Raw genomic sequence first — 25,755 nt, forward strand, 5'->3', positions numbered from 1 at the left:
CAGTCCAAAAGCATGATGAGGTCAGTTGATTATTCTAAATTGCCCGTAGGTGTGAATGTGAGTGTGATTGTTTGTCTGTATATGTAGCCCTGCGACAGACTGGTGACCTGTCCAGGGTGTCCCCTGCCTTCGCCCGAGTCAGCTGGGATAGACTCCAGCACCCCCCGTGACCCTAGTGATGATAAACCGGTGTATAGAGAATGGATGGATGGATGAATTGAAGAGGACATTCGAGGGTTTTGCTTTTGTAAATTTGCAAGTTGTTGCCTTGTAAATGTATATGCAACCCAATACCCAAGTTTTTCTTGCAGATTTAAAGCTTCATAATTTCAGACTATTTTTTGTATTTATTATTTTACACTAACTATATTTTGTTTTTTCTCCCAAATTTGTGTTTTTCTCTTGCAAAGTTATAACTATACAGTCTCAGATAATATTCAAGTTTTTTGTCAACCTCTGACTTTCTTTCTTGTAAATTTATGAGTGTGCAATCTCAGACAATATTTAAATTTCCCTCATTATAATTCTTCAGGGGAGATTTGAGGGGTTTTTTTTGTAAATTTTTAAATTTTGTCTTGTTAATTTCTATGTATACAATCTCAGAGAACGCTGGAATTTTTTCTTGCAAATTTGTACATTTTTTCTCAAATTTACAACTTTATGATCTCAGAATATTCAGGATTTTATATATTTGTGAGTTTTTGTACTTAGTTTTAAACTAAGCTATATTATGTTTATTATGTTATACTATCTAAACTTAGATTTTTTCTCCAAAATGTGTGTTTTTTTGCAAAGTTATAACTTTATAGTCTCAGACGATATTTGAGTTTTCGCTTAAATTTGAGAGCTTTTATCGTTTGCTCTTTTTTGTATTTACCGGGCTTAGCAAAACTTCTGTTACACGGTTTCATGATCTTTAGAGATGTTTACATGTCGGACTGAAAAATTCCATTAAATAAACTGAAAGTTCTACCTTATAGGCAGATGTCCTTAATACAATTTTTTTCTCCGGTGAAGTTGTATCAAGATGGAAGTCAAAAGAGTTGAGATATCTGCTCTCCTTCATGCTGGCCACAACAAGTCTGACAGAGCCAAGCAGCTGAACATCAGCCGGATGACCGTCCACAGAGTCGCGGAGAGGCTCAAGAATGGTGAAGATCTTTCAGTGATCTTTCAAGAATGGTGAAGACCTGAAAGATCTTCACCATTCTTTAGCCTCTCCGCAACTCTGTGGACGGTCATCCGGCTGATGTTCAGCACGAAGGAGAGCAGATATCTCAACTCTTTTGACTTCCATCTTGATACAACTTCACCAGAGAAAAAAATTGTATTAAGGACATCTGCCTATAAGGTAGAACTTTCAGTTTGTTTAATGGAATTTTTCACTCCGACATGTAAACGTCTCTAAAGATCATGAAACCGAGTGTAACAGAACTTTTGCAAAGCCCGGTATTGTGCCTCTAAAATAACATTTGAGTTGTTTTTTTCTGTAAATTTCTAATTTTTTGTCTTGTAAATTTACATGTATACAATTTCTTGAGTTTCTTGACTTTCTCATAAATTTGTTGGTAATTTACCCCTGGGTCTGATTTCTTTAGCTTTGCGATGTCACACAAAAATTGAAACATCACATTTGTTGATGCCAGTTTTTACTTAAATGTCTGCAGTGAGTTGAGGCTGAGTTCAGGTAAAACAACCTTTGACAGGTTATTTCTGCTGTTGTTTCTACACCTGCAGCCTGAAGCAACAGTCGGCGGCGGCTTTCAGCCTCCAGCCCCGAGCTGCTGTTTCCAGGTACAAACAGCTGCAGAGGTCAGAGCATCCAGGAACAACATCTGCTTTAAATGCAGGCTTTTAGCTAAAACTCTGCAGCACACGAGTGGATGTTCAGGAGTTTAAACACTTTAACCAAGTCCTGAAGAATCACGTAGCAGTTGAATAGCAAACATCATCGTGTGAATAACAGACTGAATGTCTCCTAACAGATTTTGAACACGTTTGATGCTGTTTGTTCCTGATTTTCAGTCAATTTAAACTAACACTAACCTGTGTATGTCTGTATTTGTTCAAATATGATATATCTCCCCAAAAAAGACAAGAAGCTCATTGATAATTTTTTCTCTAGTCGAAGCATAAGTTCAACACCATTTTCATCCAGAATTAGTAGATAATCATTTGCTAATTTGGTCTGAAGAGGTTTATATTTAACAACTGAAAGGGATTTTACTGAAGGAGAAAGATTCGATTTTAAAAGTTCAATGTTGAATAATAATAAATAAATCTACGATGGTGCATATATATATATATATATATATGTATACATACATATATATATATATATATATATATATATATATATATATACCGGGCTTTGCAAAAGTTCTGTTACACTCGGTTTCATGATCTTTAGAGACGTTTACATGTCGGAGTGAAAAATTCCATTAAACAAACTGAAAGTTCTACCTTATAGGCAGGTGTCATTAATACAAATTTTTTTCTCTGGTGAAGTTGTATCAAGATGGAAGTCAAAAGAGTTGAGATATCTGCTCTCCTTTGTGCTGAACATCAGCCGGATGACCGTCCACAGAGTTGCGGAGAGGCTAAAGAATGGTGAAGATCTTTCAGGTCTTCACCATTCTTGAAAGATCACTGAAAGATCTTCATCATTCTTGAGCCTCTCCGCGACTCTGTGGACGGTCATCCGGCTGATGTTCAGCTGCTTGGCTCTGTCAGACTTGTTGTGGCCAGCATGAAGGAGAGCAGATATCTCAACTCTTTTGACTTCCATCTTGATACAACTTCACCGGAGAAAAAAATTGTATTAAGGACATCTGCCTATAAGGTAGAACTTTCAGTTTATTTAATGGAATTTTTCAGTCCGACATGTAAACGTCTCTAAAGATCATGAAACCGTGTAACAGAACTTTTGCAAAGCCCGGTATATTATCTTCTGCGTTTGTGGGCTTTCTTTTTAAAGTTAGGATTTAATAATCACAGAGAATATTTGAGTAATTTTGTGAGGTTTTCTCTTGCATTTTTCTAAAAAGTTCTTAAAATTTCAGAGAATGTTTCAGCCTTGTAAATGTGTGGGTTTTTTACTCATAAATTTGTGAGTGTATTTCTCTTTTTTGACTTTATATTTCTTGTAAATTTGTGGCTGTATATCTCATAAATCTGGATTTAAATTTGGTTTTTTTTTTGCCAATTTTCTTTTCAATCTCAGAGGAAATTTTATTTTAGTTTTAAAAAATTGATTTTATGTTCATTTGTCATTTTAAACCTAGAAAGGCCCTAGTAGGCTGTCGCAGCAACCGCAATTTGAGACAAGGTGTAAGAATAATAGAGAATAGAGAATTAAGAGACAAAGTAGAAAAATAAATGAATAAAAACTGTTGAAATGGAATCAGTAGAAATCTCTTCAAATCAAGGATGTATTTTATGTATTTTAAAATATTTCTCAGACAGCTGTGTAGGTTCATCTGATGTTGCTCTTTAAATCCCTTCTTATGCTAACATCATGTTTCCCCTCCAGTAGTTACGGTCCACCTCCTGCTATGCATCAGGCTCCACAAGCCCCGCCCCCTCAGCAGTACCAGCCAATCCCACAGCAGTACAAGCAGCTGCCTATGCAAGCTCCGCCCACCCAGCAGAGCTCAATCCAGATACCTGTTGGCCCCGCCCCCGCAAAGGTGGTGAGCACCGCCTGCATCTATCCCTCCCAGCCAGGTGAGACGTAGTTATGCATGCATTTTCATTTCTTAATTTTCTTCTTTATACAGAATAAGATATATTCCTCATTTTTTTACTTTGTTTTTTACATTTTTTTCATAATATAATGCTTTAATGATAATATATGATAAACAAATATATAATTATTTTATGGATATATATTTTTTCATATGTGTGTGACTGTTTTAGTTTTTTAAACATAAAATGTTAAAATAAATAAATAACTATCAAGTATGTAATATAAATTATTGTTATTTATGTATGAAATAAATAGCACAATATATTTGTAATGGTTATGTTTTATTTTTTAATATAAATACAAAATTTTGCAGATATAATAATTAATGAATTAATTCTGATTATTTTGCAATTATTTTTTACATTATTTTTTTACATTTGAATAAATATGTATATTTATTTAAATGTTCACTTTTTGCTTTTCATTAAATATATGGATTTCTACTTTAAACTATTTATACTTTATATCAAGACAAATACAAATCTTTGCACATATAATAATTAGAAATTGCTAAAGATTTACTCTACTTTTATTAAATACAAGTATTTCTCATTTAAACTTAAATTGATTAAATGAAATTGAAATGTATTTTTATTGCCACAGAGAATATTTAAGGGTTTTCTCATAAATTTGTGTTTTATTCCTCATGATTTAATTATTTACTTTTACCATTTTTTAAATAGAAATCGAAAATTTTGTATATTGTGTCCGCCAGTCTAGCCTTCCAAGCTGCCGTCAATTCCAGCCATTTTCAGTACAAAAAATCACTAATATTCTATTTGTAAATAAACAAAATGACGAAAAATACAGGGAATATTGGACGCGCATCGCGAGGTGCATTTCCTTGAAAACAACCTATTCATGGATTTTATACCGACTTCAGGACATGTTTTGGACAAAATAGTTTACTGGCTTGTGTCATCTGGATGTCCAAGGTTGGATTATGGCTGTTTTTTGTGGAATATTTTCATCTGTGAGTAAAAATGAACCCGGAAATGTGAGTCGTGCTGTGTGCGTTGAAGCCGTGTATACAGAATGGATGGATGGATATTCGTTGTTTGTTGGACAAATGTGTTTTTCTCACCCGCTGTGGTAATCACATCTGAAAGTGGTTTATACCGGCGGATTCATGAGAATCTAAGCTTTCCATTGGCGTATAGTGTTTGTATAATTGCGTTTGCAGCCTTCGGACATTCTTGAAATTCTTATGCAAATTAGTAAGTGTACCGCAAGCGGGACACTTAAGTTTAACGGGTTAACCCTTGCCTCAAGTTAATTCTGGTCCAGCTCTCCGTTTAAAGGGTTAGATCCTATCTGCCTATTAGAATTTCACCTAACAGGATTCAGCAGAATAATTAAGCTGGTGTCAACATCCAAACGTCTTACCCCTCTTATTTGACAAATACTCTCTTACTAAGCAGCCCACTATGTAGTAGAATTGATTTATCACTCACGTTTGTTAGCGGCAGCTTTCCTGTTATGACTGCTTGCACTTGATGCTATTCCTAGGTTGGTTTTAGAGGTTTGGAAGACTAACCTCAGGGGTAATGTTTAACATTCAAATTGGACTAAGTAACCTTTAAGAACCATTAGGTTTAATGCACACAATCAACTTAACATTTTACCATTGTGCAGAATAGGTGGTTCATAATAATCTCATAAGACTTCTTTAAATGCAAAGTAGCGTTTTTATTAAGCAAAATTAGCAAGGCCACAGCATCAATTCATGATTAACATTTAATTATTTCTGATTATTTAAAACTAAACTAAATAAAAACTAAACTGAGCGTACCTAACAATCTTCTCGAATTAGTAAATTTACACACGTGGACAAAATTGTTGGTACCCCTCAGTTAAAGAAGGAAAAACCCACAATTCTCACTGAAATCACTTGAAACTCACAAAAGTAACAATAAATAAAAATTTATTGAAAATTAAATAATCAAAATCAGCCATCACTTTTGAATTGTTGATTAACATAATTATTTAAAAAAACAAACTAATGAAATAGGGCTGGACAAAAATGATGGTACCCATAACTTAATATTTTGTTGCACAACCTTTTGAGGCAATCACTGCAATTAAACGATTTCTGTATTTGTCAATGAGCGTTCTGCAGCTGTCAACAGGTATTTTGGCCCACTCCTCATGAGCAAACAGCTCCAGCTGTCTCAGGTTTGATGGGTGTCTTCTCCAAATGGCATGTTTCAGCTCCTTCCACATATGTTCAATGGGATTCAGATCTGGGCTCATAGAAGGCCACTTTAGAATAGTCCAACGCTTTTCTCTCAGCCATTCTTGGGTGTTTTTGGCTGTGTGTTTTGGATGGTTGTCCTGTTGGAAGACCCATGACCTGCGACTGAGACCAAGCTTTCTGACACTAGGCAGCACATTTCTCTCCAGAATGCCTTGATAGTCTTCAGATTTCATCGTACCTTGCACACTTTCAAGACACCCTGTGCCAGATGCAGCAAAGCAGCCCCAAAACATTACTGAGCCTCCTCCATGTTTCACCGTAGGGACAGTGTTCTTTTCTTCGTATGCTTGGTTTTTGAGTCTATGAACATAGAGTTGATGTGCCTTACCAAAAAGCTCCAGTTTGGTCTCATCTGTCCAAAGGACATTCTCCCAGAAGCTTTGTGGCTTGTCAACATGCATTTTTGCAAATTCCAGTCTCGCTTTTTTTATGAGTTTTTTTCAGCAGTGGTGTCCTCCTTGGTCGTCTCCCATGAAGTCCACTTTGGCTCAAACAACGACGAATGGTGCGATCTGACACTGATGTACCTTGGCCTTGGAGTTCACCTTTAATTTCTTTGGAGGTTGCTCTGGGCTCTTTGGATACAATTCGAACGATCCGTCTCTTCAATTTGTCATCAATTTTCCTCTTGCGGCCACGTCCAGGGAGGTTGGCTACTGTCCTGTGGGTCTTGAACTTCTGAATAATATGAGCCACTGTTGTCACAGGAACTTCAAGCTGTTTAGAGATGGTCTTATAGCCTTTACCTTTAAGATGTTTGTCTATAATTTTTTTTTCGGATGTCCTGGGACAATTCTCTCCTTCGCTTTCTGTTGTCCATGTTCAGTGTGGTACACACCTTTTCACCAAACAGCAGGGTGACTACTTGTCTCCCTTTAAATAGGCAGACTGACTGATTATGAGTTTGGAAACACCTGTGATGTCAATTAAATGACACACCTGAGTTAATCATGTCACTCTGGTCAAATAGTTTTCAATCTTTTATAGAGGTACCATCATTTTTGTCCAGGCCTGTTTCATTAGTTTGTTTTTTTAAATAATTATGTTAATCAACAATTCAAAAGTAATGGCTGTTTTTGATTATTTAATTTTCAATAAATTTTTATTTATTGTTACTTTTGTGAGTTTCAAGTGATTTCAGTGAGAATTGTGGGTTTTTCCTTCTTTAACTGAGGGGTACCAACAATTTTGTCCACGTGTGTAGGAGAGACAGTGGACAGCGTGGCCACCGCTGTTTCACTCAGTCTTGACCTGCGTCTGGGAGAGCTACTCGGTCGACCAGTAGACTAGGTATGATGTCTTCTTTGTGGGTGAAGAGTGTTCTTCCTCAGCAGACAGGTCCTGGTGGCCAAACGTTGGTCTGTCAGTTATCTGTAGCAGGAGCTGGGACGCAAGTGCGGACGTCTCAACTGTCTCCTCAGCTGGGTGGTGATGGTGGAAAAGTCCCTGTCTCTCCAGGCTGCAATGGGTCGCTGGGTCCTCCAGCCCCTGGAGGAGAGCAGCCTTCTGCTGCTGCCTCCTATGCCTCTCTGGATGTTGTCGGTTCTTCCCTTTCTTGGTCTCGTCTGAATAACTGCAAACCTCTCAGGACTCTCTGTCTGGCAGAGTGTGGTCTTCGCGTCTTGAACAAAGTTAGAATAACTTTGCCTCCAACGATGTCCTCAGCGAACTCTGGAGCCTAAGTCCTGCATAGTCTTCACGTCTTCCGGGCAAAGAGTCCGGTGAAGATTCCCCAGAACTCTGGCCAAAGTTCTCCTTTGCAGCTCTCAGGCGGCTCTGGCGAACAACTCCCGTACAATGTCTCTGCACTCTCCTTCTTATACCCTTCAGCTCAGCCTCAGCTTAGCACATACACATTACACACACATTTCTCACTCTTGGTACACCCAATTGATTGACTCATAAGTTTAAGACACAACCTTTTTCCTATTACACATACATCAGTATCCTAGAAATCATGCTCTTTCCAACAATTTTTCTGTTAACACATACACTTGTTACACACACTGAACAAGCTCTTCAGGCACTTCCTATAACCATGTTTGGCCATTAGGCCCCAACTTCTGCTTTGTCATTCTTCCTTCCTGTGTATGCAGCTCAGAACAGCACAGATTATTGCAGTTCAAAAACACACTCAGTTACACAGAATCACTTCTTTGAATCATTTCTCTTAGTCTAAATTTATAATGATCATTTAAATCATTAGTTTCAAACTCAACATTCTAGAATATATGTATTTCAGCAAGCATAATCATGTGGTTATTAACTTATAATGTTTCTTTATTAGATCTTTTTATTTGTCTGCTTAAAACCTTGGTTACATTAAAGCTCGTGTCCGGAGTTTCCGTTTGTTTTCAATTTATGTATCATTGTTTAACAAAGCTTAAATGTGTTAGTCTAGTTCGATACTATAATATAAAGTTAGTATAACGCGATATGAAAATTTATTCCTGAGCTCCGCCTTCCTCTCATAGACCCCCATGTTATTCCAAAAAGCGCCGGTTGCTGCCGACCAATCAAGTTCTAGCTTCAGCTTTGTCATGCTGTCAATCAACGGTTACGCGCACAGCAAGCAATCCCATGCAGAGGTGGGCGAGCTACGCACTACGCAACCGCGCGCACATTTGTTTTGCTTGTGGAGGAGAGAGCATCAGGGATCAGCAACTTCCAGAAAAGTTACCAATCCCACGGCTTGTCAGGCCAAGAGACTGCAGGACGTTTTTTGGCTCGGGGTGCTCGTGTCGCTCCCCGACCACGGCCTCCATAGCCCGCCTGACGGCTTCGTTTAGATGCCCGACCTCTGGAGGAAGATGTTGGGGCGTCTGGGACATACTCTTCGTCAGAGGAATCATGCAATTCTGAACTCTAGATAGAAATAAATAAACAATGTAACACATATACACGCGTAAATGCACTAAGTTTGATAAACAACGTCATCGAGAGGGATACACGAGTATAATCACATATTGAAACTTTACTCGTTCGTCCTAGCAGATTCATGTTATTTTGGTATTAGGACAAGTTAGACTCAATACAGAATTCTAACGTAATTCCTTTATTATTTACTAAATGTAGAAGAGTGGAAAACAGCAAAACAGGCAAGATGCTGCAGCACTCCGGGCACTCCTCTCATGTACTGCGTGCGTGCACAAATAAAGGGGTGAAATCAGAGGGAGGGACCAACAGTGTTTTGGGAGACGCTGCGATTCAAACTCCGGACACGAGCTTTAAGGCCTGAGTGCTTACTAAGACCTCAACTTCTGCATCCCACTTGACAATTGTTATTTATATATAGATTAAATATTTCTTAATATTTATTCTTTGCTTTTTATTAAAAATATGTCCTTCTAATTTAAGCTTAAATTCATTAAATTACATTCAAATGCATATTTTATTATCTGATTAATTAAGAAGATTTTTCTCAGTAATTTTTTTTCTTCTAAATTTAATCATTTACTTCTTAAAATTTAATAAATATAGATGCCAAAATTCAGTATTTTTTCTTTGTCATTCTTAATTATGTATGATAATTGTTATTCTTTACATATAAATTAAATTATTATTTGTATTTCTAAATATTTATTTTGTATTAAAAACATGTATTTCTAATTTAAACTTAAATTAATTCAATTACTTTCACATTTATTATTTTATAGTCTAAGAGAATATTTTCCCATTCATATTAAATTTGTACTAGTAAGTCTAATTATTTACCTCTTACCATTTTATAACTACAAATGATTAGCATATATGATAATGAGTATAATTTATATATAAAATCAAATAGTTGTATATTCCTAAATATTTACCATTACTTTATATTAAATATATATACCTCTAAATTAAACTTAAATTACTTAATTTAATTTGGAATATATTATTTTATGAAAGGTAATTTAAGATTTTCCTCATTATCTCTTGTAAATCTAATTATTTACTATAAAATTATATATATATATGTGTGTGTGTGTGTGTGTGTGTGTGTGTGTGTGTGTGTGTGTGTGTGTGTGTGTGTATACACGTACACACACACACGTATTTCTAATTCAAACATAAATTAATGAAATGAGATTAAAACTCTTTTTTACTTATTTGTGTCTTTTTATCACACCTGAATTTCTCCTTTACAGTTAAATATATAATATATATACAGTGAACCCTCGTTTATCGCGGGGGTTACGTTCCAAAAAGAACCCGCGATAGGCGAAATCCGTGAAGTAGTCAGCTTTATTTTTTACAGTTATTGTACAATACTGCACTTGGGGGAGCGCTGCAGCTGCAGCCAGGTGGACGCTGTGGCGGTACTCTTGCCTCAGAGAGCTGGCCGGCTGAATCAATTGGAGCAGTCGGGGGTGGAGAAGGCTCGCGCCCGCACTCTTCTCCTGGGGAGCGCGGCTGCGGTGGCCAGAGACGGCGGAGGAAAAGAATAAAAGGCTGCTCCGTCGGCTCCGTCTTTCAGGGTGTCTCACTACATGGAGACCAAGGAGAGAAATGATCCAGCGCTCCACAGCAGGCAGCGCTGGCCTGTATGACAGAGGACATGAGGTGTGGATACTGTTCAAGTTGGTCAGTCCCTTCGCCAATCAGGATGCAGAACACAATGCACTGTTTGAAAAAAGCATAAAAAAAACTGCACTAAAAAAATCCGTGAAACAGCGAAGCCGTGAAAGGTGAACCACGTTATAGCGAGGGTTCACTGTATACATATATTCCTTTCTTCCCCTCCAGCTCCACCTCCAGCTCCAGCTCCGGTCCCCCCCCAGCCACGTCCTCCAGCTGCTGTCTCAGCTCCTCCTCCAGCGGCCCCTGATTCCTCCAACAGACCTCCCTGGGTGACTGACACCAACTTTGCTGATAAGTTTGACCCCGGTAAGATGACCACTTCCATGAAGGTGCAGCCACTGCCTCAGGCCGCTCCCCCTCCTCCATCCTACATCCCTAACCCCTCACCTGCAGGGCCTCCAGCTCCAAGCCCCGCCCCCATCACTCCCAGCCCAGCCCCATTCCCACCTGTAGCGAGGGGCGTGGCTCAGCGGGCTGAGAGGTTTGCCGCCAGCAGCCGTACGCCGCTGTGTGGAGCCTGCAACAGCATCATCAGGTAACCAGCTGCTGTTTCATTTTTATTTTTATTCTAATAACTCTGCGGACATGATGGAATATAACCTGCTATCGTGTTCAGGGGCCCCTTCCTGGTGGCCCTTGGTCGGTCCTGGCACCCCGAGGAGTTTAACTGCCACTACTGCCACATGTCTCTGGCCGATGTCAGCTTTGTGGAGGAACAGAACAATGTCTACTGTGAGAACTGCTACGAGGAATTCTTTGCTCCAACCTGTGCTCGTTGCAACACCAAGATCATGGGGGTGAGACACCTCAGCTGTACTCCTTTACACCTTTACACCTTTACACATGTACACCTGTAGTCATGTACACCTGTAGCCATGTACACCTGTGCACCTGTATACCAGTACACCTGTATCGCTGTACACCTGTGTACCTGTACACCTGTACACATATACAACTGTATAAATGTACACCTGTATATCTGCGCACCTGTGTATGTTTTTTCACATAAATTTGATATTTTTATGTAAAAATATTCAAAGTTTTTTAAATCTGTAAATCTGTCATCTTTTTCTTGTAAATTTGTGAATATTTTTTCTTTGTAGTCTCATAGAATATCATATTTTTTCTAATATGGGAATAAATGCACTTATTATTTATTGTCTATTTTTTTATTTATTTAACTGATTTGACTGTTTTGTGAATTCGTGAGAATGATTTTTTTCTAATACATTTTTGACTTTATAGTCTCAAGAATTATTCGATTAATTTTTTTAAATCATAAATTTGTGAATTTTTTCCTCTCGGATTTGACTAAGTAACCCTTGAAAATTTTAAATTTTTTGTGTGAACTAGTTTGTTTGTCATGTACATCTGAAATCTCAGAATACATTAGAACTTTTTTTGTAATTTTTTTGTGGGGTGTTTTTTGCCAACCTGTTTATTTTTCTCAGAAATGTGCAAGTTTTCCACTCATGAATAAGACATTTTAAGAAATTTATATTCTTTTGTGTTATGTTAGTTCTTTTTTCAAAATGTATATATATATATATATATATATATATATATATATACTGTATGTATATACATAATGTTTTTGTAAATTTATAGCTATTTAATCTCAGAAATGATAAGTTTTTATTTACGAGAACTTTAAATTTTTTCTCATCAATTTGTTGAGTTTTTTTCTTGTGCATTTGCATAATAATAAGTCTAATATTCTGTTGTATTAACCACAATTTGAGATGAACTGCAGAAAAAATAGAAAGCGTGTGTGAGATAACAACAAACAAAAGCAGGTAACATTTCTTACACTGGAGACCTTTTGTAATCAGGGAATTATTATTCTTTAAGACAGATTTAAAGATGTTGTTGTGTGTCACAGGAAGTGATGCACGCCCTGCGGCAGACGTGGCACACTTCCTGCTTTGTGTGTGCAGCCTGCGGTAAAGCCTTCGGAAACAGCCTCTTCCACATGGAGGATGGAGAACCGTACTGTGAGAAAGGTGCAACATGACGTCCTGCATCTGTTTGTCAAACCAGCATGAATGACGTTGAGGCAGCATCGGATGAGTTGGGCTACAACCAGTCATCATTTTCATTGTTGATTATTTTCTCCATTAGTTCTCTCATCAGTTAGTTGTTTGGTTATAAAACGTTTGTAAATGGGAAACCCAAACAAACTTTGAGTTGTCCGCAACATATATAGACATTTATACATTTATAGACACTCCGTGGTGTTATAATCTATTAATTTATCCATGACCAGGGGATTATATCTGACTATGAATATTTCTGTCTCTGTTGTCAGATTACGTTGCACTGTTCAGCACCAAGTGTCACGGCTGCGACTTCCCTGTGGAGGCTGGAGATAAATTCATTGAGGCTCTGGGTCACACCTGGCATGACACCTGCTTCGTCTGCGCGGTAACAAAACAAAAAACTGACTCTTTTTCCCCTTTTGGTTCATATTCTGGTTTGGATTGTTTGCATATAAATGATGGTGAACCACAGGGCTCAATATATGAACCTCTGCTTTTTTAACCTTCTGAGCTCCGAGTAGTTTTGTGTTTTTGTTTGCTTCTGTCACATTATTAATCACTGTGGCCTCATTTTTTACTGCAATCTGAAATCCTGCACTTCTACGGAAAGATGATAATCATGACTAGAAGGAGAGACAACTCAAAAATGTCTTCTGTGCAGGTTGACACATGATAATATCATAACTCATAAAAATGACAAAAAAGTTTAATTTCTTTGATTATTTATTTGACAAAAATAAATAAATAATTATATTTGTAACAGATGTTATAAATACTGCAAGAAAATGGTGACTTCATGATATAGATATTTTCTTACATTTTTAGTTTGTTTTAGCGCTTCTGTCCTCTCTGCTTTGTGTGAACACTGCATGCAGTTCAGCCAAAAAGTCTCAGAATTTTTGTCACATGACTGCAAATACAGCTCTAACGGTTTCACGTTTGTGCAGACGAGCACAGAATTTTTTGTTTTTTTGCTAAATTTAGCTATAGCATCTTTATTTTTAGCAAATTTTTTTTTTTTAAATCTGCGGATTCAAGGGATTATGATGACATATTACAATTTTAAGTTGAGATGTGGGTAAAAGAACCATCAGAAAGCTGAAAATCCAATAATTGCTTATGTTCTTCCAGTTTCCTACTCTGTCAAATGTGTATTTTGGTGATTTTTTTTCAGAAAATATGACGTCTTTCAAACTCACTGGCAAACGGGAATCGTTTATTATTGAGGCATTTTTAAGTCATGTAGGATAAAGTGATTTTGATGGAAAATCACAATTTTAAACTTAGATTTGGTTTTCATTTTCTGACAGAACTCATCACAAATGAGCAATTCAAGAACTATTAGAAATCCAACAATTCTTTTTTTGTTTTCACAGATTCTGGCTCTGATAAAAGGTGTAATTTGGGCATTTAAAAAGAAAGAAAGAAATAACCTACCTTTCAAATTTGTGGGTGGGTTTTGGGTTTTAGAGGATTAAATGGTTCTGTGGAACACCCTCGATAAGTAAATCCCTCAGCTAAGGAGGAATTAAACCTGAAGTGTCGAACTTGAGGTGAAAACTTAAGTTTCTGAGTTTTCTACCTCCACTTCAGTACAACTGAGGTGAACAAAGTTTAGTTTAGCTTCAACTGCAACACTGAAATCTGCAAACTAATCTAAACATGAACTCTGTTTCCTGCAGGTTTGCCACGTGAACCTGGAGGGTCAACCTTTCTACTCAAAGAAAGACAAACCTCTGTGTAAGAAGCATGCCCACGCCATCAATGTGTAGAAGCCTGCTGGCTGATGATCCAAACGTGAAACCACGAATGCCAGCCGACAACTTTTACAGATGTGTGTAAACGCTCTTTATGCACATACACGTTTTTTGCGTGCATTAATGTTAATGTCTAAATCGACCCTGCCTGATGATTCTGCTTCAAAACAGGAACTTCTGTCACCCATCAAACTTGTTTTATTACGTACTGTCGGTTTTTTCTCTTATCTTTTCTACCAGAAACTGTTTGTGTGTCGATGCCGTTCATATCATACAGTTGTACGCAGTTTGAAGAGTGCCAACATAAATATCTCTAGATTTTTTTTTTTGGAATAGTTCAATTATAATCAACTATTAAACTAATAAATTCTAAAGAAAGAGTTAAGCTGACTCAAAGTTTAATCTAATGTTGCTTTTTTCTGTTTATTATATATTTTAGAGGGACAGTGCACAATTAAAAGGAATAGTGCCAAAGCTAGCTAGCAGCTAATTTACTGTTGTCACGGCTGGTTTTAAACACTGCAGAGCTTTCTAATGTTAAATATTTTAGTCATTTGTTTAATTTATGTAAGAATTTCACCTAAAACATAACATATTTAAAAATTAAAATATTAAATTTGTTAAAAAAGAAACACATTTGTGATCTTTTTAACATTAAAAATATGTATTTTTTCTAAGAGTGCCCTTAATATGTAATTTCAATTTCAATTTATGTGACTTTTGTAATGTCTCAAGTTAACTTTTAAATGACTTTCTTTATAAATGTTTTTAAAAATGTGAAAATTTCCACACTGGTTATAACTAAATACTGAAAAATGTTTTTCCCGGTGACATGGTTGACACTCCATATGTTTGACCTGTACAGCTTATATTGTTCTCATCGTATCTTGGACTTGTCTTGGTAATGTGCCTATTTTTACTTACTTAGGTCTTTTGAACGCTACCTTTTTATTTTTATTTTATTTTAAGTTTGAAATAGTGTTTTGTCAAAGTTTGGTGTAAACTTACGCCATAGAAGCTCAAAGGTGTATTAACAGCAACAGACTGAACAGTGAAGCTTTTCCTTTTTTTATGTAAAACGCCTCAATTTGGTTTGTTTTATAGTCTGTCAGTGAATGTAACACAGGAAATGTGGCCGGGCGACACTTTTCTCTGATCATGTTCCAGCAGGTTAAATCTGAAAAACAAGTCTAAGTGCACAACGACGCTGTGAGTCAGTTATAATATGACGCAAAATGGCAGTAATTAGACACAAAATGACAGACACACAAGTGACACAGAGAAGAATCAAATTAACCACAAAGAGACACAAACATGTAGAAAGACACGCAAAACAGGTACGAAGAGACACAAAACAATGACAAAGACACACAGAACATGCACTGAGCCTTGCAAAATGACCTCAAAGAGACTAAAAGACTATAAACATACACAAAAGGAAGCATGAAGAGATGTAAAATAACCACAAAAACACAAAATGTGTACAAAGCAACACAAAAGCAAGTATTAAAAGATGCAACATGACTAAAAAGGCGCAAAACAGCTGCAAAGACACACAGAAAGACTTTTAAGAGGCATAAACAACCACAAATTGAAACACAGCTACAAAGAGGCAAAAAACACCTCAGAGATCAAAAATGATCACAGTTGAACAAAAAGGTACTTAAAGAGACACAAAATGACTACAGTGAGACATAAAACAACAACGTAGTGAGACAAAAAGACTGTAAACCACCACAAAAGCAAGTATGAAAAGATGCACAATGACTAAAAAGGCACAAAACAGCTACAAAGACACACACAAAATGACTACAATAAGACAAAAATAACAACAGAGACACAACATGACCTGACCACAAAGAGACACAGTCTAAACAGGGATAAAATTACCACAAACACACACAAAATGACCACAAAGACACACAAAACAAGTACAAAGACATGCAACATAACCACGATGACAAAAATGACCACAGAGACAAAAAAATGACCACAAAGAGACACAAATGTGACATTAAATGATACAAATTAACCTCAAAGAAACACAAAAAGGCATCAAAGAGAGACATAGACATGCAAAATGACTACTATAAAACAATAAAAGACAACAAAGAAGACCATAAAAGACACAAAGTAACTGCAGTTAGACATAAAACAACTGCAAAGTGAGACAAAAAGACTGTAAACCAACACAAAAGCAACTGTGGGGAGATGCAAAATGACTAAAATGACAGAAAAGCGACAAAGACACAAAACAAAACACAAAACACACAATAAAACAAAAAAAGACAACAGAGACACAAAATGGCCACAAAGAGGCAAAACAGTCAATAAAGGGATAAAGTGACCTCAAGCCACACAAAACAAGTGTACAAACGCAGAACAAAACCACAGACACACAAAACAAGTACAAAGACATGAAACATAATGACAAATAGACACAAAATGACCACAAAGAAACACAAAAGTGACATTAAAAGATACAAATTCACAATAGAAGACATCAAAGACAGACATAGACACACAAAATGACTACAGTCAGACCATAAACACAAAAAAGAGACAGAACGACCACAAAGAGATGCAAAATGACCACAAAGAAACACAAAACAACCACATGACACCCAAAACAAGTATACAAACACAGAAAGTAACCACAAAGACACAAAGCACCACCACTAGTCTGGACTATTTCCTCTCAGCAGTGTGTTGGTGCTTTTGGTTTGTTTTTGAACCTGCTCAGGTGATGATGTTGGAGTGAATCTATTAATCTGACTTCTTGTCACAATGCAGCAAATAACCTCCAATTTCATATTTATTGACGATTTAACTGTGTGATATTTATTGAGAAGCTAATATATCGTCACTGCTGTGTCAAATTATTATTGTTTGGCTGATGAATGTCTGGTATCACAAGATGTATTTTCTTTGTTTTTTCTTTTTTTGTAATGGCACTGTAAATGTCCTGAAGTGTAACAGCCTCAATCTTTATTTTTCACCATTAAGGCAAATATTGGCTCTGTTCACACGATGCAACGACTCTATTCACACTGAATTTAGTTAGGAAAAAATGCTAACACCTTTTATGTGTAGAGAAATAAGTGAGTTTTTCAATCATTTAGCAACCTACGGTGGCCATTAGAGGAACTGCAACTAAAGAAACTGCAATGTTTGATGAACAAAAATCTATTTTCCACATGAACTGTGAGGAATTATGCACAATTCTGGGGAAATAAAGCAATAAGGATTTTTATTTATGTAGCGAAATTGTTGTTTTTTTTCCAGTTCATTTCAATGCAAGTTTGTGCTTTAGCGGCATTTGGTGACCATTAGAGGAACTGCAACTAAACAAAGCACAAATTTTGCTTAAAAAATCTATTTGTTAGATGAATATAAAATATTTGGACATAACTGAATAAAAACAAAAAGATTTTTATGTAGAGAAGTTGTATTTTTTCCCCCAGTTAATTTATGTTTTAGCCTGATCTGGTGGCCATTAGAGGAACTGCAACAAAGTGCAATTTTTGATTAAGAACAATCTATTTTCCAGATGAACCTTAAGGATTTGGGCATAATTCTGAAGAAAAAAGCAACAAAGATATCCATTTATGTTGAGAAGTTGTTAGTTTTTCCAACTGATTTCAATAGAAATTTGTGTTTTAGTAGCATCTGGTCATTCATGGAACTGCAATTAAACAAAGAAAGAAAGAAAATCTATTTTTCAGGTGAACTTTTAGAACTTGGGAACACATTTGGAGAAACGGAGCAGATTTTTTTATGTAGACAAATTGTTATTTTTTCCAATTCATTTCAATACAGGCCATGTATTTTAGCAGCCTCTGGTGGTCATTGCAGTAACTGCAACTAAACAAGCTGCAGTTTTCCATTTAAAAAATGTTTATATTTTTCAGATGAACTGGATTGACTTTGATGTTTGATGAAATTTTGAAAAAAGTATGGATTTTGAATATGCTTTTTAGATGTTTTTATACTAGTAGTATGTTTTAGCAGCCTCTGGTGGTCATTCGAGGAACTGTAGCTAACTACCAACACTTAATGCTGTAGTTTTTAAGATGAACTTGAAGATCATTATCAGAAACTTAGAAAAAGACCATAAATTTTTATATTTACAGACAGAATTTGCTGGTTTTCCAATCTGATATTTACAGTGTGTTTATAGCAGCCTCTGGTGACCATTCTGGCAATTGTAGTTAAATAAGCTGTAAGTTTTGATTTAAAATATTATGCTGCCATATGAACTTGATTTTCCGATTACTTACCATACATGTTCGTGATTAAGCAACATTTGGTGGCCATTAGAGGAACTACAACTAAACAAACTGCTGCCTTTAAAAAAAAAATCTCTATTCGTCAAATTCACTTGCATTACTTTGGTGCAAGTTTGGTGAAATGGAATATTGATTTTCATATCTGTTCAAAAATTGGTGGCTTTCCAATTCATTTTAATGCATGTTCACGTTTGAGGGACTACAACTAAACAAATTGTAACTTTTAGTTTTAAAAATGTGATATTTTTTCTGAAGAATTTGAATTACTTTGGTGTAAGTTTAAGGAAAAGACAATATGTTTAATTTTTTCCCCAAAATTGGTAGTTTACCACTTCATTTCAATGCAAGCTGTGTGTCTCCAGTGGCCTTTGGAGGAACTACAACTAAGCAAATTAACTTTTGGTTTTGAAAATGTAGAATACTAAGTACTTTGGTGTAAGTTTAAAGAAAAGACAATATTGACTTGATATATGCGAAAATTGGTAGTTTTCCAATTAATTTCAATACAGGCTGCATGTTTTACCATCATCTATTGGCCAATTAGGAAAACTACAACTGAACTACTAAAAACATTCAGTATTTGTCAGATGAACTTGAAGTACTTTCGTGCAAATTTGGATAAAACACAATACTGACTTTATTTATGTATAAAAATTGGTAGTTTTCCAATTCATTTCGATACAAGCTGCTTGTTTCCATTCGAGGAACTGCAGCTACACAAGTTGTCAGGAAGCACATTTTCTGATGTTTTGCAGTGTGCACAGAGCCTAAAATACACTGAACAGATGACTTGTCACGGATGGACTTTTGGTTTTAAACAGTTAATGTTTTTCAGATGAACTCTGACTTAAAGTTTTTTTTTATTGTTTTGTTTTTTGAGAGGAAATTTGAAATGTTCAGGTGCGTCTCCAGTCTTGAATCATGCCTTACTGGACGCCTCCCTGTGATCTGTTGGCATCTGAACTTCATCTCATCTTGGTCCGACCAGCACACTGTGTGCTGGTGTACAGTTTTTACTTTGAATTGTACTTTTATACAGTTTGTGTGTTTCTCAGAGAGTGAATGTGTGCATGCAGAAGAGTTTGTTGCAGCATGTCAGTATTAGTTTGTGTTTGTCACTGCGTCATGAGAGCAGAGAAGGATTAACCCTGCTGTTGTTTAATACTGGAGTGTTTGAACTGGTTTTAGTGTCACTGAGGAGCAGCAGGACGGGTGGAGAGAAGCTGAAGTCACATTAAAACTCTGCTTTAGTACATTTGTTTAACAGGTTTTGAAGATTATTTGCGTTGCAGGTTGAATAAAATGAGCACTGAAACACTTGAAAACAATTGCCGTCAATGTTTATTGACCTGTTTTATGAACATTTGATCTAAAAAATTGTGTTTCAAGTTCTTAATTGCAGCATAATTTTTTGAGTTTAAAAGTAAAAATTGAAGAATAAAATGTGAATTGTAACAAAAACAGAATATTAGAGCATGAAAAATGTTTATTTTTTGAGGATAAAAAAGGAAGAAGAAACATTTTTTCTTGCAGAAAGCTGTTTTCAACATTTCTTGCACAGAAGGTGATAAAACATTTATCTAATCTCTTAATACCATTATGTTTTGTCCAAAAATTACTACATTATCCTTATTCTGTGCATTTCCCTCAAAATCCAAGTTTTGATTCATGAGAAAACATAGTAACTTCTATGTTTTGTCCAGGAGAATGTCCAAACTCTTTCTGACCTTTATGAAGTTCCTCTTTCAGTTCTATTTGAAGATGTTTGTGACATTTGTCATGAGTTTTCTGTAACTCTGACGCAAGAACTGAACTCATCACAACTTACAGACACACCCAAATATATGTATTATTATGATTATGATTATGATTATGATTTTTATTATTATTATTATTATTATTGTTGTTATTATTATTATTATTATTATTCACCACCAGAGGGAGCCAGGGTCAGTTTTATTTTGGATTTCAAAATAAAAGTCCGGTGCCTCTGATCAGCAGTGATTAGAAGCACAGAGGGAGAAAATAAACGAAGAGCTCTCACTCTGCACTTGTGTCTGGAGACCAAAAACAGCTGTTAGTGTATATTGACTTCAGTAACATTAACATAAACTACCTTTTGAATTAATACAAACATCACATAATTAGTATGACAATAAAGAATTAAAAGCTCATTTTGAGTACAGACACAAATTACTGTGTTTTAATATCAAATATAGACAACTGAGGTTTAGCTTTCAGCTTGTAAATATCTTTTTTTTCAACTTATTGGAAATAATTATTATGTTACATGAAACAACTTTTTTTTCGAGGTGTAAAGGTTCATTATTGACCTCAAAATTTGACCACTTCCGAGATTTCAATCACATCCTCCTTTCTTTTTGAGATAATGGCCACAAAAGTTCCAAAATCTGTCTATTAAAATGTTAAACACAGAAATATTTCTGCAATATTTTTTCTCCTCCCTCCTCCAGTTGCAGTCGAAACATTTAATGATTTCTGCATTTTTAATGTTTTTATATCTGGAACCAGACAAGACTTTGGAATGAAAACATTGAATTCATTTTGGTGTTCATTTATTCACAGTTTCATATCCAGCATGTAGAAATACTGGAATCAGCCAGTAAACTGTCAATCATATTTTAGTTCTTTGTACTGTGGAACACCGAAAAAACTCTCAAATATTACCAAAACATGACTATGCATATTTTTTTTCATTTTGATTTTCTACGCACTTCAGTTAAGTACAAATGTGAAGTATTTGTTCTAAAGTCTTTTGTTTTCTTTCAGTTTTCTGCTTCTGAACATGAAGATGATTGTGTACAAAATGCTGTTTTGTTGCCTTGATGCTGCTAAACAAAGCATTGTGATATATTAATTGATTATGCTTTGTATTTATTGATTAAATCTAATTTGCTAAGTGGTGAAATTGTAATGGAGTGGAGTAAAAAGTGCAATATTCTATGTAAAATAGCAGAAAATATTCAGCTAACTCTATAAAGTAAATTGAGGGACCTGTTTGTGCCACTGGATAAAATGAATTATTGCAAAAAATAAAATAAGATAAAAAAAAATCTAATTTAATGATTTAGAAAATCCTTTTCAATTAGAGTTGCTATTTTGGTGGGTTGTATTGAAAAAAATAATGCTGTATCAATTTAATATTCTGTGTAATTTAAACTCTTTAAATTTCTGCTTTAGTTGATTTAAATCTAAATTCAGTTTGAGGTAACTTGATAACTACATTTTTTTCACCTTGCAGTGAGAATTTTAAGTCTCCTTCCCTTATTATACACTTCAGCAACTTTATTTATTTATTTTTATTATTTATTTTTAAAATTAAAAACTTATGAACATGTGTTCATAATTATGGAATTAAGAATGTTATACTTAAAAATCCCTTTAAACACTGTGGAAATACTAGTTAGAACAACTTAATTTTTAAAATAATAACCTTAAAAATGTGTTTTTATGCTACAAATCCTTGTGTATGTTTTCGAAATCTCTGATTGCACAGGAAATGCCAGTTCCTCTAACTCAATGTAATTTGCTGAATGGACATAATTTTAAAACAAGACTAAATCTGATTAATCCAGAAGGAAATTCTTGTACCAGACATTGCTCAGAAAAAAACCCAAATGACATAATATAAAAAGCACAATGCCTAAAAAGTAGAAAAGTAATAAGATTTAAGTATTGAAATAGAATTAATTAGTTAAAATAAGACTGGAATAGAACAGTAAAAAGGTAATGCTGCCAATTATAACAGATTTAATGAATTAAATCACACATGAAAATGAAACATTGAACACTGACATGAAAGTGAAATATTGCATATTATGTTAGACAAATATTGTATTAGAAGTTGCCATAACTCAAAGAGATCAATGCAATCTGTTAAAAATGCCTCTAAAATCAGGCTTACGTAAACAGACTCAGTAAAAAAAAGCAAAGTTGGGTTTTACAGATTTCAGTCCACACCACAGCTACTCCTATTCAAAAATGTCCAATTTTCTCCAGCTGTGTTTAAAGACGCCTGGAGGGTAAAACCGGTGCGAGTACATACAATACTGTCAAGACAAGAATTAAATTCGGTCCTTCAGTTTTGAGCCGTAGTGAAGCACCCAGTGGGTTTTAGACGATCTCTGCCTCCGCTCGGCTCCGTCGTCAAACGGCCGCAGACCGCAGACCGACCGAGCGCTGAGCCGAGGAGGAGTACCGAGACTGAACAAACGCTGGGAAATTACGCCTCACTGCCGCGGGATTCTTCTGGGAGTTTGTCCGTGAACGAGGACGATGAAATAGCGTCAAAAGGAGGAGAAAATTCCACCGGGTGAATCAGAGAAAGGAAGAGAACAGGTGAGACCGAAGCAAAAATCCAAAAGTTCATTCCCGGGGCTCCGACTTTTGAGCTCCATCTATGTGCTGGGATACACGCTGTCCATGGTTTTATTGAGTTAAAACATATCTGCTTGCTTTTTCACACTGGACTTGATGGGTATTTTTCAAAGCATCTAATTTGTTTGTAGCTCATATAACAGAGCGTGTGTTTAAACCTTTGAAATAAGTCATCTGAACAACCCGAGTTCGGCGAACAGATTTTGTGTGTGTTGGTGCCAGGAGATAGACGCATCCCAACCAGCCTGCTGTCGTGTAATAAAAAAAAGTTTGCTTTACTTCAGCTACGGCACAAACCCGATGAGTTTTATTTAAAGAACACACACATTATAAGTCTATACATACTCTAACTTAACACATATATTTACATTAATGCTGTTTTGCTGAATCTGGGTGATTTTTCTGCTTCAGGTTAACGTCTGGAACGATGTTTACTACTCGTTAGCCACATTCCTCGGCTAGCTAACTTTGCTGCGAAGTTTACATCGCTCGTCTGTAATTATAGTCAAACTTGCACCAGTAAAATCGAGATGGCGACTAAAACTTGTGAATTATGATCGTTTTTGTGTGAAAAAGTAACGTTTTTGTCGGTACAGTTGTCCGGTATGAGCTAGCTTTAAAGTTGTAAACTTTAGGTTAGCATACATTCTGTGCTAACCTTTCGTTAGCTTCGTAGCTGCCGTGTGGTAGTTTGTTGTGGTCAAATAACACTCGTACATGGTTGGGAAATTCGGTTTTTAAAGCATGTGAGCGATTTTCTAGTGTTATATTTGTGTTATATAGCTGTTCCGTTTGTTTAAAACTGATGTTGTGGTTGTTGAGCTATTTAGCAACATCGTCGTCGTAACTGCAGCTGTTTACCTGGTTAGCTTTGATTTCTGGGCAGGTAAAAGTCATGGTTTATTCCAGATAATTGTGTTTTCTGTGTTTGTATCAGTGTTGTGCCAAAAACGTGATTATCTGTCTTGCAATGATTGCCATCCCAGCTCCTTGTGAAAGCTGCATAATCCAGTTTCTAAACATTTATAGCTGCTTTTATCTGAATCAGACTATCACAAAGACATCATTTCTTTTATATGTGTGTGTGTGTGTGTCTATATATATATATATATATATGCATTGTTTTACCTGCATTGTTGTCTGATTATAACCAACTGAAGAGGCTTTAATGGATCATATTGACCTATATAATGCATTTATCCACTTGTTAAAGTGACTGAAGCCCCTATATTGTGACTGAAAAGTTATTAATGTATCAAAATACCTTATTCCATTGATGTGAGATTTATTTTAAAGATCACATCGCAGAGAATAGTTGCAAAAAAGATTTTCTATGTTCAGCCTGTCCACAAATCATGTTAATAAGAGTAGAAACAAGGATATTAGATGTCTATAGATTTTCAGTCATTCAGGTCATTGTAATCCAAAGAGCTTTTGAAAAAAAACACATCTGGACCTCTCCTTCAGGTTCCTTTTACCTCTCTTTAGGAGGCTTCTTTAGATCTGAGGTAGTGTCTGAAAGTGAAACTTATTCAGGAACCTAAAAGAAAAGTCCACTTGGTTTGTTTACTGAAGCTCTTAGAAAGACAATAGATGTATAAAACTACGTCTGCACTATAAATTATGTCAGTGTGGACATTTGTCACCAAATGACCTCAAACATAACATGCTGAAACTTTAATAATGCTTGATTCACATAGAAATGTTGCAGATTTCTACTTATGGGACTAATAAAGAATATTCTATTCTCCAAAGTAGTTTAAATCCATCCGCTGGACTTTAAGAAAGTTCTTTGAAGACATTTCACCACAGCAGCCTTTCTGTACTGTGAGGTTTTATAACGGAGATAAGGCATGGTTATATTTAAGCTGCTTATTAAATAGATAAACTATTTATACTGTTACTTCTGCCAGGTTATTTTCTGGAAGAATATTAAAATACTTTGTTTCTCACTTATAGAGGAATGGTTTTCTGTTTTTTATTTGCATAAACAGGAGTCTTCGGATACCAAAATTAGGTACTCCGTAAAGAGGGAGGAAGAAGTGAATTTTGACCCATAGAAAGTGACTTCAGTTTGAACAACAGATCATTTCCTCATTTGGTTTTCCTCTTTAAAGCTGCTGTCCGGAGTTTCCGTTTGTTTTCAATTTATGTATCATTTTTTAACAAAGCTTAAATGTGTTAGTCTAGTTCGATACTATAATATAATGTTAGTATAACGCGATATGAAAATTTATTCCTGAGCTCCGCCTTCCTCTCATAGACCCCCATGTTATTCCAAAAAGCGCCGGTCGCTGCCAACCAATCAAGTTCGAGCTTCAGCTTTGTCATGCTGTCAATCAGCGGTTATGCGCACAGCAAGCAAGCCCATGCAGAGGTGGGCGAGCTACGCACTACGCAACTGCGCGCACATTTGTTTTGTTTGTGGAGGAGAGAGCATCAGGGATCAGCAACTTCCAGAAAAGTTACCAATCCCACGGCTTGTCAGGCCAAGAGACTGCAGGACGTTTTTTGGCTCGGGGTGCTCGCGTCGCTCTCCGACCACGGCCTCCATAGCCCGCCTGACGGCTTCGTTTAGATGCCCGATCTCTGGAGGAAGATGTTGGGGCGTCTGGGACATACTCTTCGTCAGAGGAATCATGCAATTCTGAACTCTAGATAGAAATAAATAAACAATGTAACACATATACACGCGTAAATGCAC

At 36.0% G+C, this 25,755-nt stretch overlaps 2 protein-coding genes and 1 long non-coding RNA gene across 4 annotated transcripts in view; 2 read left to right on the forward strand and 1 right to left on the reverse strand.

The window, feature by feature from the left end:
- LOC110963759 (LIM domain-binding protein 3-like) overlaps positions 1-19,993 on the forward strand; it is a 167,035-nt gene extending 147,042 nt beyond the window's left edge. Inside the window, 6 exon segments of the mRNA XM_051959688.1 lie at positions 3,533-3,726; positions 10,734-11,103; positions 11,185-11,365; positions 12,451-12,571; positions 12,877-12,992; positions 14,290-19,993. Of these exon segments, the coding sequence (XP_051815648.1) occupies positions 3,533-3,726; positions 10,734-11,103; positions 11,185-11,365; positions 12,451-12,571; positions 12,877-12,992; positions 14,290-14,379 (1,072 nt within the window). The 3' untranslated portion in view covers positions 14,380-19,993.
- The window catches only part of LOC127537431 (uncharacterized), a 292,103-nt gene that overhangs the window by 129,949 nt on the left and 136,399 nt on the right, over positions 1-25,755 (reverse strand). The gene's annotated exons all lie outside the window — the stretch shown is intronic.
- LOC110965431 (bone morphogenetic protein receptor type-1A-like) overlaps positions 22,806-25,755 on the forward strand; it is a 119,170-nt gene continuing 116,220 nt past the window's right edge. The window contains exon 1 of one of the 2 annotated variants that reach the window (XM_051959641.1): positions 22,806-23,012. The gene's annotated coding sequence lies outside the window, so the exon portion shown is untranslated. The remainder of the gene's footprint in view (positions 23,013-25,755) is intronic. The other variant, XM_051959642.1, reaches the window with a different exon arrangement.

Source organism: Acanthochromis polyacanthus, chromosome 15 (assembly GCF_021347895.1).
Source record: "Acanthochromis polyacanthus isolate Apoly-LR-REF ecotype Palm Island chromosome 15, KAUST_Apoly_ChrSc, whole genome shotgun sequence".
Taxonomy (NCBI): domain Eukaryota; kingdom Metazoa; phylum Chordata; class Actinopteri; family Pomacentridae; genus Acanthochromis; species Acanthochromis polyacanthus.